Here is a 16,706-nt window from a genome sequence, read left to right as displayed (position 1 = left end):
CCAGCTTCTCCAATCTATCCACTTACCTATATTCCCTCATCCCTTGAAGCATTCTAGAAAATCTTAGAGTAACGTCTCCAAAACCTTCATGTCCTTCCTAAAGTGTGGTGCCCAGAGTTGGACAGAGTACTCCAGCTGGCACTGAACTTGTGTCTGATCACAGGTTTAGCATAACTTCCTGGCTTTTGTACTCCATGCCCAGGGTCCCATATGCTTTGTTAACCTGTCCTGCCACCTTCAAGGATTTGAGCACACAAATGTCCATGCCTCTGTTCTTGCACCTCCTTTAAAATTGTGTCATTTAGCTTGTATTGTCTCCACTTAAACTTCTTTCCAAAATGTATTACCTCACACTTTTCTGTGTTGAATTTCACATGCAATGTGTCACCCATTCCACCAGATTGTCTATGTCCTGTTGAAATCTACTATCTTCCTTACTTTTATTGCACTTTCAAGTTTTGTGTCATTTGCAAATTTAAAAATTGTGCCTCTTTCCCCAAGTCCAAGTCATTAATCTTAACCAAAAAGAGCAATGGTCGAGCACTGAACCCTGGGGATTGCCACTGTATACCTCCCTCCAGTCTCAAAAACATTTGTTTACCAGTCTCCGCTTTCTGTCTGTCATCCAGTTTTGTATTCATGCCACGGGATTCAGTTTTGCTAACAAGCCTAATATGTGGTACTTTATCAAGCACCTTTTGACAGTCCATATAGACAACATCAACTGCACTGTCCTCATCAAAAAAACTCATCAAGATAGTCAAACATGATTTGCTCTTAACAAATCTGTGCTGGCTCTCCTTTATTAGTCCATGCTTGTCCAAGTGGCTGTTCAATTTCTCCGGAGTTATTGGCAGCAACTTTAACCCCCAAAATGGCTGGGTTTGGGTCGGTTTGATAACTTTTTTAAAAAAACTCCAACCTGACCCCCAGCCTGCCTCCAGTGGACAGATTGCCCATTTAATTATTATAATGAGTCTGTGTGCCTAATATTTAACTTATCTTCCGGGTTTAACCTAATTGGCTGGTTTCCTTGGATCTTGGCAAATCTGGCAACTAAAGGAAGGTGAGGACAACTTCGTGGAAAATTTAAATGTCTTTACAGCACTGCTTGTGGGCCAAGAGGAAGAGGAGTACTTCTTCCCAGACCATCAAACTTAAATGCTTCCCTGCCCGCCTCTGGACCTCCGTTCTACCACTAAACAGCTGCAGACTCCGTTCCTGCTCCTGGCTTCCGGAACGTTACCTGCCCGACAAGGAGCTAAGTCTGTTCATCAAGCTGGCTTCCGGGCAGGGCACCTGCTTAAATAAAATGATGCAAGCTATGGCAATAAAATGGCACAGTGTGAGGGTAAAGCCAGACCCCTGGGTTTCACGGCCAAAACCTCGCGCCCCCCCCCCCTGCTCATCCACACCACCCCTCAACCTCTCTCAAAACCTGCTCCAGTAAATATCTGGGCCATTGTTTCTACAAGTTTCCCAATTGTGTGGTTACAGGAAAAACAAATTAAAAAATGTCCATAACCAATGCCAAGGAAATCAATTATGTTATAATGAACTGTGTGTTACATATGACTGTATTATATGAGCTGGTAAAGCTGTGTTCTGATATTGTGTTACATGGATATAATGTAACTATAAAACAGCAAACTCCCAGTTTGTTGCAACAAAAACAGAAAATGCTGGAAATACACAGATTAGGCAGCATCTGTGGAGAGGGGAACAGAGTTAACATGAAACATTGACTTTGTTTCTCTGTCCATAGATCCTGCCTGATCTTAATAATTCCAGCATTTTCTGTTTTTATTTCAGATTTCCAGCATCAACAGTATTTTGCTTTTGTCTCAGCTTACTGTGTTCAATGACACGAGATCAGCTGTTTTGTATGTGTGTGTGTGTGTACAGGTATAATAGTTGTTATTCAACTTATTTAGACCTGTGGCCTCAAAATAAGTGGTGAGCTTAGGATCTCAAAGTAAACAGCCGGCCTGGGAGTGAGAAAGCAGCCTTGAGGCTCTTTGGGATTGGAGGTTGGCTGTAGAGCAGGAGCTTGATGAAGTCTGTGGATTTATTGCTGATGATCATGTGGTGAGCAGAAAACAATCAAATGTGCTTACTGCAACCATTTGTACATGGGAGTTTGGATTTTTCTCTTTACATGGACTGATCAGATATGTGGGGCCTGACAAACACAATTACTATACAAAAGAAAGTCTTGCATTTATATAGTGCCTTTCAGGACCACTGGACATTCCAAAGCACTTTCCAGCCAATGAAGTACTTTTGAAGTGTAGTCAACATTGTGATGTTGTAAACATGGCAGCCAATTTGTACACAGCAAACTTCCACAAAACAGCAATGTGATAATGGCCAGATAATTTGTTTTTGTGCTGTTGATTGAGGGGTAACTATTGGCCAGGCCACCAGGGATAATGTACCTGCTCTTCTTCGAAATAGTGCCATGGAATCTTTTACATCCACCTGAGAAGGCAGACAGGGCCTCAGATTAACATATCTGAAAGACAGCACCTCTGACAGCGCAACGCTCCCTCAGTACTGCACTAGAGCGTCAGTCTGAATTTTTGTGCTCAAGTCCTGGAGTAGGACCTGAACACACAACCTTCTGACTCAGAGGCAGGAGTGCTTCCACTGAGCCAGAGCTATATATTTATAGATATAGTTGGACAGATACTTCCAGAATGCTAATGGAATATTCAATAGTGAAGTGTTTAAATAAAAGCAGAAAATACTGGAAATACTCAGCAGATGTGACAGCATCTGCGGAGAGAAAAACAGTTAATGTTTCAGATCAATAAGCTTTCATCAGAACTGAAGAAGTTCTTAATATCTTTTATGATCTAACCGGCAGTAACTAAGCTTTTTTTTGGTGTTTTTTTCCCAATCTACAGACATAATGATTCCATTCAGTGCATTGCATATAACCCAGTCACTCACCAACTGGCTTCCTGTTCATCCAGTGACTTTGGTAATTTGATCTTTTAATATTTTTTAAAACCTAAAAATTAGTTACATTAGTGTTTTTATTAATTATTATTTACTTAAATTGTAATAAAGGACTTCTTGTTGGAAGTAATAATTTGATTAATCAGAAGTGAGTGGGGCAGGCTCCATGACCTACCACAGCTGGTACAGGATTGAACCTGCGCTGTTGACATGGTTCTGCATCATACATTAGCTGTCTAGCCAACTGAGCTAACCCGACCCCCAGAGGTTTAATACAGATAGCCCAGATATTCTGAAATGAACCATCATGTAACCTGGTCAAGAATCATTGGTGCATCTTTCCATTGGTGGCAGGCAAACGTGAGCATGGAATGCCATGTGGACATGAACCTACAACCATGCACTCGGAAAAAAATGTTTATTTTAAAATAAGTTTGAACGGTGGAAAGAATTTTGATTTCATTAATTGCTAGCTTTATTAGAGTCCTAACAGGAGATTTGGGGTAGATTTTCTTGGTCCTGAGGGCAGTAGTCACAGGGAAAGCAGGTGGGAGGAGTGCATGCCCATAAGGGAGGCATGCTGATTTTTCCATCCATTTAAATTAATGGTCATTTCAGTGTTTAAAAAATATTTCCTAACTCTTTTCTTTGCTCTGTTAGTGACAATTTAAAATTGCGAACTTCTCATCATTAATTTTCCAACTGGAGGAAAAGGTCTTTCTTTATTTACCCTATCAAAACCCTTCATAATTTTTAGATCTCTATTAAATCTCCTTTTAGCCTTCTCTGCTTCAATGGGAATAGTCCCAGTATCTTGAGTCTCTATTCATAACTAATTTCCCATAAAGCAACAACTTAATTTATATAGCTCTTTAATGTAGTAGAACGTCCAGGGCATGTCACAGGAATGTTATGAAACAAAATTAGCCATCGAGACACATAGGCAATATTGGAGCAGATGGCCAGAAGCTTGGTCAAAGAATAGATTTTAAGAACCGACTTAAAGAAAGAAAGAGAGGTAGAGTCAGAAAAGTTTAAGGAGGGAATTCCAGAGATTTGGACCTAGGTAGCTGAAGACATAGCCACCAATGGTGGTGTAATTAAAAATGGGCATACTCAAGAATTAGATGAGTGCAGGGATCCCAGAGGATTGTGGAGCTGGAGGAGATTACAGACATAAGGAGGGATGTGAAAACAGGGATGAGAATTTTAGAATTGTGGCGTTGCTTGACTGGAAGCCAATGTAGGTCAGCGAGCACAGGGGTGATAGATGAACTGGACTTAGTGGGAGTAAGAGCATGGGCAGCAGAGTTTTAGTTGAGCCCAAATTAATGGAAGGGAGAATGTGGGAGACTGGCCAGGAGTGCGTTAGAATAGTTAAGTCAAGCGGCATCAAAGGCATGATTGAGGGTTTCAGCAACAGATGCTATGGAGGTGGAAATAAGGAATCTTAGTGATGGCACGGATATATGGTCAGAATCTCATCTCAGGGTCAAATATGACACCAAGGTTGCAAATAGTCTGGTTTAGTCTCAGACTGCTCCCAGGGAGAGGAATGGAGTCAGTAGCTAGGGAATGGGGTTTGGAGCAGGGACTGAAGATAACAGTAATCAAGCTATTCAAAAGGGAATTAGACTGTTATCTGAAAAGTAGAATGTGCAGGGTTATGGGGAGAAGGCGGGGGAATGGCATGAGGCGAATTACTCATTCGGAGAGCAGGTGCAGACACGATGGACTGAATGACTTCCTTCTGCGCTGTAACTATTCTGTGATTCTGATAACGGTTTCAGTCTTCCCAATATTTATTTGGAGGAAATTTCTGCTCATAGAGTGCTACATGTCGAGTAAACAGTCTGATAGTTTAACAACTGTGGAGGAGTCAAGAGAGGTGGTGGTGAAGTAGAGCTGGATGTCGTCAGCGTACATGTGAAAACTAACACTGTGCTTTTGGATGATGGTGCTGAGATGCAACACGTAGATGAGAAATAGGAGGGGACCAAGGATAAATCCTTGGGGGACATCAGAGGTAGTGGTGTGGTAGCGGGAAGAGAAGCCATTGCAGTTGATTAGATAGATAAGAATGGAAACAGATGAGTGCAGTCCCACCCAGCTGGACGACACTGGAAAGGTGTTGGAGGAAGATGGTATGGTCAACTGTGTCAGGCTGCAGACAGGTCAAGAAGGACTTGGAGGGATAGGTTATCTTTGTCACAGGCACATAGGATGTCAGTTGTGACTTTGATAAGAGCAGTTTTGGTACGGTGGCAGGGGAAGAAACCTGATTGGAGGGATTCAGATATGGAGTTCTGGGAAATATAAGCACAGATTTTGGAGGCGACAACACATTCAAGGAATTAGGAGAGAAAGAGAGGTTGAAGAAGGGGCGTTAGTTTGTGAGGACGGTGGAGAAAGGGTTTTTTTTTGAGAGGGGTGATGACAGCAGATTTACAGGAAAGAGGGACAGCATTGAAGAGAGAGAACCATTGACAATATCGGCTAAAATGGGGACCAGGAGGGGAAAATGCATGGTCAGCATTTTAGTGGGAATAGGGTCGAGGGAGCAGGAGGTCAGTCTGATGGACAAGATGAGCTCGGAGAGGGCATTAGGGAGATCAGAGAGAAACTAGAGAAAGATGCGAGTTCAGGGCTGGAGCAGGGGGATCTTTAGAGGAAATTTGGCTTAGTGGGCTAGTGAAAGAGAGGGAAGCAGCAGGGGCAGCAGATCGGATGGTCTTGATCTTGAACAAAGATGTTCATGAGCTCCTTGTATTTATTGTTGGAGTTGGGGGTGGAGAAGACAGGAGAGTGGGGTTGGAGAAGACAGTTTGCAGTAGAGAAAATAAGCTGGGGGTTATTTTTGTGTTTAGAGATTAGAGATACAGCACTGAAACAGGCCCTTCGGCCCACCGAGTCTGTGCCAAACATCAACCACCCATTCATACTAATTCTACACTAATCCCTTATTCCTACCAAACATCCCCACCTGTCCCTATATTTCCCTACCACCTACCTATACTAGTGACAATTTATAATGGCCAATTTACCTATCAACCTGCAAGTCTTTTGGCTTGTGGGAGGAAACCGGAGCACCCGGAGAAAACCCACGCAGACGCAGGGAGAACTTGCAAACTCCACACAGGCAGTACCCGGAATCGAACCCGGGTCCCTGGAGCTGTGTTCCAGATTGATCCTGGGATAGTGAGTAGTTTTAGCAGACGAGAGCAGGACCCGATAGGAACAGGAGTAGGCCATTCAGCCCATCAAGCCTGCTCTGCCATTCAATACGATCATGGCTGATCATCCACTTCAATGCCTTTTCCCACATTATCCCCATATCCCTTTATGTCGTTGGTATTTAGAAATCTGTCAATCTCTACTTTAAACATATTCAATGACTGAGCTTCCAAAGCCAGCTGGGGTAGAGAATTCCAAAGATTCACAACCCTCTGAGTAAAAATATTTCTCCTCATCTCGGTGCTAAGTGGCTTCCCCCTTATTTTGAGATTACGTCCCCTGGTTCTGAACTCCCCAACCAGGGAAAACATCTTACCTGCATCTACCCTGTCTATCCCTTTCAGTATTTTGTAGGTTTGAATGAGATCACCTCTCATTCTTCGAAACTCTAGTGCTTTATGTGGTTCAACCAGATCTGGTGGTGAATGGCTAAAACAGTTGTCTGCCATATTCTTTCACATCTACGACCTTTGACTTAAGGGAGTGGAGATGAGGACTGTACAGGGGGAACAGCCATGGCGAGAGAGAGTAATGGTTTTATTGTGGACTAGGACATCAAAGGTGGAGGCGAGCGTGCAGTTGAGCACAGAAATGTTGTGTCCAATGGAGGACTAAAGGCTAGACAGTTGGGATTTTGAAAGTGCAGTTTTATTTCCTGGGGCAGGTACAGAAGGAAGTTGGGTTGGAGCATGGAAGGAGGATGTGGGCTGAAAATGATGTAAGGAAGTGATCAGTGATGGCGTTCTCTGTGATTGACATGATGCGAGTAGCAAGGCTACATGAGATGGGAAAGTTGGGGGGTAGTCGTGAATAATAGGAGTTGGGGAATTTACACACAGGGAGAGATCAAGGGAGTATATGAGGGCAGTGAACTCAGGAGAGAGAGAGCTTGATGAGTTGAGATGGAGGTTGAAATCATTGAGGATGAGCAGTTGTTCGGTTCAGAGGCTGAAGGATGAAAGCAGTGAAGCTATCATAGTGTGAGAAAACTTTTATCCTACTTGGGTGGGTTGTATAGAGAATAAGCATTTTGAATGAGAGTTGAGGGGGTGGAGCTAGATACGTACAAAAGAAGAGCAAGTGCCAGAGGAGTAGGAGGTCAGGCCAAGGTGTGATTTGGTGAAAAGTGCCTCGCTGCCATCACGATGATTTTGGTGGGGCAAGTGGTGAAAGGTATAGACAGGTGGGAAGGCTTCATTAAGGGGAAAGGTATTATTCCGCTCACCCACATTTCTGTTAAGGTCATGATGTTGATGTAATCATTCACAATAAGTTCATGGATGGCAAGGGCCAGGGCCTCGTTCACAAGTGAATGGACATTTTGGAGGGAGATGTGATAAGGGGTGGTGGGAGCTGATCCGCTGGCAGAGTGCACAGGGTCAGCAGTGGGAGGGGTGAGTTGGACGGGAAGGAGATTGGCGAGATCAGCCCTCAGCGAATCTGCTGGGCGGGAAGGTCAGCGAGAGAGCAGGATGGGACATTTGGGGTTGCTGCTTCTAATGAGCCAGCATGACTGCCTTGATGAGCCCTTCGGAGGATGCCAAGAGAGGCACGGGGGAAGCTGTAGGCTTGTCTAACAGGGAGTCAAGTCTGAAATGGTGGCAAGAGAGCAGGAAAGTCAAGGAGTATTGAAAGGTTGGGGGAGGGAATTGGGAGGTCAGAGTACCTGGGAGTGAAGAAGTGAAAGAAGGCATGATGATAGAAGAGAGGGGTCTTGGAGGGATTAACAGAAAAGAGAAAAAGTGGAAATAGAAGTGATGGACTTAGGATTGGAGCAGCAGCCAAAATGGGCACAGGGAAACCTCAAGTTACATAGGTCTGGTTACATAAAAATTAGCATACATAAAAACCTGGGATCATCCTGGGGAATCCACACTGAATGCTGCCTATGGCTTTAATGTCCTTTTTAGAACAGGGTGACCAAACCTGCAGAGTACTTTAACTATGGCCTGACTAATGATGTGCAAAAATTTATGAATATTTCTTTATCTTTGTACTGTCTGCCCCTATTTATAAAAGCCAAAATACTGTTGGCCTTTTTTAAGGCATTACTGATCTCAGCACCTAGCCATCAATTTGCTCTCTGACTGTAACAATGTGTATGTAGCTCAGTTACCAAGTGAGAGTTTTGGCTGCCGCTCTGTTTCCGTCACTTCTATTTTCCCCTTTCACTCCCTTTTTCTTCTTCCTCTTCACTCCTCGCTCCATCGTTCCTTCTTTCATTTCTCCTCTGGATACTCTACCTTCACAAGCCCCTATTCTTCAATACTTGTTGTCTTTCCTTGTCTCCTGCTGCCCTTCTCGGCTTGGTTCCCTCTTAAATTATCCTGCAACTTCCCACTGTGCTTCTCTTGGCATCCTCTGAAGGGCTCACCGAGGCACTTGTCACTACCTCCTAAAATGTAGCAACCCCAATTAACCCATTGTATTCTGTCCTTGCCCTTCCCGTCCTGTGCACCTACCAGGGGCTAATCTTGCCAACCTCCTTCCTGCCCCTCTGTTTGCTCCCTGTTCTTACGCTCTGGACTCTGCAAGTGGATTGGCTATCACTGCCCCCTTCATGTCTCCCTCAGGTCGGCTCACCTGTAAATCGCCATCCATTAGCTTATTATAGCTGATCATATTGACATCATGGTCTTGACGGAGATGTAGTTTAGGGGTGATGCCACCTTTCCCCTGAATGAAGCTTCCTCGTCAAGCTACTTTCTACCATTTTCCCTGCTCAAACGTTGTTCTGTTTCCCTACTTCTCTGGTAACTTCTGTTCCTTTGAGCATCTCATCTTGTTCCACCCTTTGCGTCTCTTTTAAAATCCTTGTTCTGTACTGTCTTCCCAAGTATCGACCAAGTTTCTCATTGAGATATCTTCTCTGTTTTCCTTCCTCTGTCTCTGCATCCCAAGAAACTTCTCATCCTTAGTAATTTTAACCTCCATCTCAACACTTCCTGCTCTCTTTCCTCTTGTGCTTACTGCCCTCCTTTGCTCCCTAAGTCTTTCCCTCCATATAAACTCTCCTACCCATTTCATGGCCAGTTCCTCTACCTTGTCACCTCGTACGGCCTTGCTACTCCCCTTGTAACTCGCTGATAAGTTAATTTCTGATCATTTCCTTATATCACTCTCTACCTATTTTCTTCTTCCACTTCCCAACTCCATTTCATTTGGTGTCCACCCCAGAAAAAACTCTCTCTCGGGTCTCCTACCACTGCACTTTCACAGTTCCAACTATCTAGCTGTTGGCCTACAATTCATTTTAACATTTTTGCAGATACTGATTTGCTAAATCACACCCTCTACACCATCTTTGATGCCCTTGTTTCCAGTAAAATCATTAATTTTCTGACCTTGGTTGTTCCCCTGGTACACCCCCCCCATTTTTGCTTCCTTAAGTCCAAGGGACACAAATATGAAATGTTTAGTGGATCACTGGTTTAATGATTCACAGCCAGATCTGGCTGGATCACACAAAGCATTATTGAGTCCTGCTTTCCATTGCTGAAACTTCCTACTACTTAAAGATCATCCAGGAAGGCAAAAATAACACTGGTTTCTTTCCTCCACCACAGTCTTCTTAAACAACCCTACCCTGCCTCTTCCACCCTCAACTCCAACATTTAGTGTGAGGAGCTCATGGCCTTTTTTGTTACACAGATCTAGATCATCTGTTCACTTGCCTCTGCTGCTTTCCTACCTTTACTGAGCTTACTGGGACAAACTACCTCTAAGGCTCCCCGCTGCCCTAACCCTGAATTTGAATCTTTCTGTAGTTTCTCTCCTATCTTCTCTCATGCCCTTTCTGAGCTCACATTATCGGTGAGATGCACCTTTTGCGCTCTAGACCCTTCCAGGCTCTCAAGCCAGCTGATAATCTTAATGGTTCTCTCAACTCAGGTACTGCTCCCCTCTCCATCACCCTTCTCAAAAAGGCAACCCTTGTCTCCTCCATCCTTGTAAACTACCAGTCCATCTCCAACTACCCTTTCCTCTCCAAAGTTCTTGAATGTGTTGTCTCCTCCCAAATCTATGCCCATCTTCCTCAGAACTTCATGTTTGAATCCCTCTAATCAGGTTTCCACCTGCTTCCACAAAAGCTCTTGCCAAAGTCACAAATGCCACCCTAGTTGACTGTGACAAATATAAGCTCCTCGTCCTTTTCAACCTGTCTGCAGCCTTTGACACAGTTGACCATGAAATTCTGTTCCAATGCCTTCCGTCTAGATGGGACAGTACTCATCTGGTTCCAAACGTATCTATTCAGTTGCAGAGAATCACCTGCACTGGCCTGTCTTCCCACTCCTGCTCAAATACCTCTGGTGCCCACCCCAAGGTGGCTTCCTGTTTCTCATCTACATGCTTCCCCTCAGTAGCATCATCTGAAAACACAGTGACAGTTTCCACATGCATGCTGTTGATATCGAGCTCTACCTCTCCTCCACCTCTCTTCACACTCCACTGTCTCCAAATTATAGAAACATAGAAAAATAGGAGCAGGAGTAGGCCATTCAGCCCTTCGAGCCTGCACCACCATTCAATACGATCATGGCTGATCATCCAAACTCAGTATCAGATTGCTTGTCTGACATCCAACACTGGATGACCGGAAGTTTCCTACAACTAAAAGAAGAGGACTTGCTAGGAAGTAGGAATAGCCAGGTGAATGACGAGGGCAGCCCAAACTCATAAGAAAGGCTACCATCTGACGATGCTATTCTCAAACCCAGGTAAGAACTCTTCAAAATTGGAACATGGAATGTAAGGACATGCTACCAGAGTGGTAAAATAGACAACTGCATGAAAGAGATGTTAAAACTGAACATTGACATTTTAGGATCGGCAGAAGTTAGATGGACGGAATCTGGGAAAATAGATAAAGGAAAGCAGGTGATAATCTTCTCAGGTGGTAGAGAACATAAGAATGGAGTTGGAATAATGATGACAAAGGTCATGCAGGGATACTGGCCAATATCAGAGAGAGTGATTATGGCAACATTTAAAGAGAAACCAGTAGAACATTGTGTGTGGATCACACAGGATCACAGTGATGAAGAAGTGGAAGTATTCTATAAGGAGGTGCAAAAAGCATAGAAGCATGTGAAGAGTGGAGACATCTTGATAGTCATGGGTGATTTGAACACAAACGTTGGGGGAGGGAGGCATGGACATGTGATAGGCGCTTGTGGACTAAGAATGAAGAACAGCAGAGGTGGACGCCTGATAGAGTTCTGTGAGGAAAATTACTTGGTCATCTTGAATACTGTCCTCAAACACCCAAGAAGACTGTACACCTGGAAGAGTCCAGGAGATGTCCATAGAAATCAAATAGATTTTCTGATGATCAGTGAAAGATACAGGAATAGCTTCAAGAATGCCTTCATTTACCCAGGTATAGACATCAATTCAGATCACTGCCTACTTGTAATGATTCCCATGAAAGATGAAGCCAACTTAGACAGACTGAAAGAGGAAGATGTGATGAAGAAGTATGCTGTTACCATCACGTCTGAAGCTTTACTTCAGGAAGTGACAGTGCAAGACCTTAGTGAGGAGGAAACAACAGAAAGGCATGGGAAAAGGTTGAAGCAGAGCATGAAATACGCAGTAACTGAGCAAGAGAGGATGACTGAAATACTAGATATGATGGACCAAAGGAGGCAGAATAAGAACAATAAAGAAAAAAATGAGAAAATAGAAGGCAGATAAGAAAAGCATGTAGGGTGGCCAAGGAAAACTGGTATGAAGGAAATAGAAGAACTGGAGAAAAGGCATTGCATGAGAAAGTTAAAGCATTGACAGACAAGAAGAAAATAACCACAAACAGTGGCTGTATAAGGAGCAAGGAAGGTGAACTTCTCTTCAAAAAAGAAAGGGGAGAGAAACGATGGGTGGAATACATCAGGGAGATGTATGATGATGAAGACAGAAGTGAATTGGTACCACCAGAGGGAAGAGAAGGACCAGAGATAATAGAGCAACAAATTTTAAAAAAAGTCAGTGCAGTGATCAAAACGATGAAAGCAAAGAAAGCACCTGGAATTGATGACATACCAACAGAATGCCTGAAAGCCTTGAATGATGGTAACATTGGGATACAACAGACCTCTTCAACAACATTTACAGAACAAGATTCCTACCTGAGGATCTTATCCAGTCAGTGTTCATTAAGCTCCCAAAGAAACCAAAAGCCCTAGAGTGTTCAGAGCACAGGACAATAAGCCTCATGAGCCATGTGATGAAAATGATTTTAATAATTTTGGAAGGAAATGACCAATCTATGGCAGCAGAGATAAATGATAGTCAGTCAGGATTCAGACCAAAGAAAGGAACAAGAGAGGCCATCTTTAACTTGAGAGTAGTGATCGAAAGATATCTGGAAGTACAAAAACCTGTGTATGTATGCTTTATAGACTATGTGAAGGCATTTGATGCAGTCTACCATCAGAGTGGAGTGCTTAAACAAACTAGAAATTGACAGAAATGATAAAAAGGATAATTCAGAATCTATATTGGAAGTAATTAGCGGTGATGAGGCTTGATAGCGGCTCGTCAGACAGTTTCCCAATCAAAAGAGGAGTGCGCCAGGGATGTGTTATGTCTCCAAAACTGTTCAATCTGTACACTGAAGCTATCTTCAGAGATATAGAACATCTACCAGGTTGCAATATTGGTGGGTTGAACATTAACAACTTGAGATATGCAGATGACATTGCACTGATTGCAAAGTCAGAAGAGGCACTACAGGAAATTGTGAACAAAGTGAATGCAAAGAGTATGAAATCTGGATTAAGAATGAATGTCTTGGTTTTCTTCACATTGGTGATGAGTAGAGACCTAATCCCGGAAGTGAAAAATGAAGTAATGGACAAGTCCTGGAACAAATGAAAAGATTTCCATACCTTGGGCAGATTATCACAGATGATGGGAGATCACAGATGTGATTGTGAGATCCAAAGGAGAATTGAGATAGCCAAGACCAGCTTTGTCAGAATGAAGGAATTGTTAACATCAAAGAAACTGAACCTGAATCTTAGGGAAAAAATGCTGCATTGCTGCATTTTGTCATCTATGTTATATGCCTCGGAGACATAGATGACAAACAAAGAGACGATTGATAAGCTGAATGCATTTGAGATACGGACATATCAGAGGATGTTTTGCATATCCTACACAGACAGGAGGATAATGAGGAAGTGCTGGAAATGGATGAAGAAAAGAGGAAATTAGTGCATAATATCAAAGAGAGAAAGAAACAATACTTCATTCACATCATTAGAGCAGAAAGTGGACAGGGACAATTATTGGAAGGAAAGATCGATGGAAAACATAGGAGAAGGAAGCAGAGAAGAAAATGGATGAGAGATATAATGGACTGGATGCAGAATGTGTAAGGACAGCACAGGACAGACAGAAGTGCAGATCCATGGCAGGCAGCTTTCTGGGAAGAAGATGACACCAACGAATGAATGAACAAATGAAGTATTGGGAAGACTGAAGCCATTGTCTTCAGTTTCTGTCACAAACTTCGTTCCCTAGCTACCGACTCCATCCCTCTCCCTGACAGCTATCTGAAACTGAACCAGATTGTTTGCAAACTTGGTGTTACATTTGACCCGAAATGACATTCCTATCACACATTTGCGCATCATTAAGACCACCTAGTTTCACCTCTGTAACATCGTCCGACTCTGCCCTTGCATTAACTTATCTTCTGCTGAAGCCCTCATCCACGCCTTTATTACTTCTAGACTGCTGTGATGCACATATGGCCAGCCTCCCACATTCTATCCACTGCAAATTTGAGGCCCTTCAAAACTCTGCTGGCCCTGTCCTAACTCATGCCAAGTCCCACTCACCCATCTCCTCTGTGTTTTCACAGGTCAGCTCCCAGTTAAGCTACGCCTTGGCTTTAAAATTCTTGTCCTTGTTTTCAAATCCCTCTGTGGCCTTACCCCCTCCCTATCTCTGTGATCTCTACCAGCCTTACAGCTCCCGGAGCTCTCTGTGCTCCTTCAATTCTGGCATCTTGAACATTCCTGATTTTAATTGCTCCACCATTGGCAGCTGTGCCTTCAGTCAAGACCCTAAGCTCTGGAATTCCATCCCTAAATTTTCACCTTTCTACTTCTCTTTCTTCTTTTAAGGTTCTCCTTAAAACCTACTTCTTTATCAAGCTTTTGGTCATCTGCCCTAATTTTGCTTTAGGTGGCTCAATGTCAAATTTTGATTTGACACTTGTAAAGTTCCGTGGTTACATTAAATGTACTATATAAATGCAGGTGGTTGTTGTTATAATATACTTGCAGGACATGATTTATTTGAACCCCTAGGTGTCTCAGTTCTCCCACACTTCATAGAATTACATGGAATATATAGCACAGAAGCAGGCCATTTGGCACTCATTTATGTTCTACTCGAGCCTTCTCCCGTCCTGCCTCCTCCAAATGTATCAGCGTAACCCTCTACTCCCTTGTCCCCAATATCTATCTGACCTCACCTTAAATGTATCTATACTATTTGCCACAACTGCTTCCTCTGGTAGCGAGTTCCACATTCTCACCATGCTTGGTAAAGAAGTTTATCCTGAATTCCTTATTTTATTTCTTAGTGACTATCACCCCAATTGAGTGTCTTCTGTAAATTCAGAAATTGTGTTTTTGATCTCAAAGCCTAAATAGTTAATGTAAATTCTGAATAACAGCAGTCGTAGCACTGATCCTTGCGGGGCTCCACTTTTCATCTTCTGCCGCTCTGAACAGCTACTCTTTGCCCCTGCTCTCTGCTTTCTGCCTTGCAGCCAGCTAGCTATCCATTCTGCTGCTTGTCCCTTGACTCTGCATGCTCTGACCTTATTAACTATTCTATTATGAGGCACCTTAGCTGGTCTTTTGGAAATCTAGATAAATTATATATATTGCCTTACTCCCATCTACTCTCTCAAAGAAATCGATGAGGTTTTGAAATCCATGCTGACTGTTCATTATTATATTTTTGATTTCTCGATGGTTTTCTATTTCCTCCTTTAGCAGGAATTCTATTATTTTTCCTCCCACTGATCTTAAGCTTGACTGATCTATAGTTCCCTGGACATGTTATATCTCCCTTCTTAAATATAGGTATAATGTTAGCTATCCACCAATCCTCTGGTATTACACCTTTTTCTAATGAATTATTAAATACAGTGCCTCTGCTACCTCTTCTCTGGATTCTTCGAAAATACATAGGTGCAATCTGTCGGGACCAGGGATTTTATCCTCTGAGTTTGATTAGTTTATTTCTTGTTTCTCCTCTTTTTATTTTAAATGCGATTTTATCATTCCTAATCTCACCATCTGATGTCATGTCCACATCAGCTGTCTCCCTAGTAAATCCTGAAGCAAAGTAATTATTTATATTTCTGCCATTTTATTATCAGTACCTGTTATTTTTATACTTCTCTTTATCTGCTCTAGTTCATTCCCCCTTACTAGATCCAGTGGCGAATCCTCTCTGTTGGTTAGAAAGGAGTCCTGTACATATTGTAGGAACCTGATTCCCTTATCTCCTTTGCCTACCTCTTCTGGCTAATTAATTTTGGGGTAGTTGAAATCCTCAGCGTCTTCCATTTAGTATGTGCTCCCATTCCTGGTTTTCTCTTCCAAAATTATGACCTCATTCTTCTCTGCACTAAATTGCATCTGCCACTTATCTACCCATTCCATTAACTTGTCCATATCCTCCTGAAATCACTTATCGTCTCCTTGCTGTTTTCCAAACCCCTACTTTTGAAATAAATGTTGCAGGTAGATTAGAGACAAACATTTGAGATTACAGAGTAACTGAATTAATAGTGAGAGATTTGAATTCACACATTCATAATTTAACTTAATTTTGCCTTTATATTTAAAATGATTTCCATGCAGGTTTGTGGTCTCCAGAGCAAAAATCTGTCTCGAAGCACAAAGTCAACAGCAAAATCACCTGCTGCAGGTAATCCTGTCTTTGTTCCTCATATCATTGCTCACATGGGTTTTAAACATGTTCCCAAGGCTGATCATTACAAAGTCTTTGAACCACATGCTTGTAGTTGCAAGCTTCCAGTATGTTGGTTTGTGTATCTCCTTTGAACAATTTCATGTTGAACACCACAGACTTGCAATGCGGTTTGCTTATTCTGGACAATTTTTCTCATTGCTGGCTGAAGGATTAGTCTGTGCAGCTGAAAAGGGAATCACAAGTTTATCAAGCTCTACAATATCTTTTCAACAGTCACAAGTTTTAAAGAGCCAGAATTTAACTAACGATGATTCGATGAGAGTGATTCAGATCCATCTCATACTTCATGGTTATTAAAAACACTTCCAGATTTTAAATAAACTTCCCAAGTGATCTGCTTCCAAAGCTATCCATAATCAGATATCATGGCAATTTCTGGGTTAGGAGGGCATAAATTGAGGTTTGCAGGGTTCAGGAATTTCTGATGGGACCAATTTATGCCAGGACTCCGCTGGAGAAGCATTCGACAGAAATAGCCT

The 16,706-nt window shown here is 42.6% G+C and overlaps 1 protein-coding gene across 1 annotated transcript in view; it reads left to right on the top strand.

Moving 5' to 3' along the window:
- Nucleotides 1-16,706, top strand: part of ift122 (intraflagellar transport 122 homolog (Chlamydomonas)) — a 229,911-nt gene that overhangs the window by 16,139 nt on the left and 197,066 nt on the right. The window contains exons 5-6 of the mRNA XM_068051340.1: nt 2,910-2,986; nt 16,095-16,161. Of these exons, the coding sequence (XP_067907441.1) occupies nt 2,910-2,986; nt 16,095-16,161 (144 nt within the window). The remainder of the gene's footprint in view (nt 1-2,909; nt 2,987-16,094; nt 16,162-16,706) is intronic.

This window comes from Heterodontus francisci, chromosome 19 (assembly GCF_036365525.1).
Source record: "Heterodontus francisci isolate sHetFra1 chromosome 19, sHetFra1.hap1, whole genome shotgun sequence".
Lineage (NCBI taxonomy): Eukaryota > Metazoa > Chordata > Chondrichthyes > Heterodontiformes > Heterodontidae > Heterodontus > Heterodontus francisci.
The sequence above is the reverse complement of the archived record's forward strand: the minus strand, read 5'-3'. Positions and strand labels throughout refer to the sequence as shown.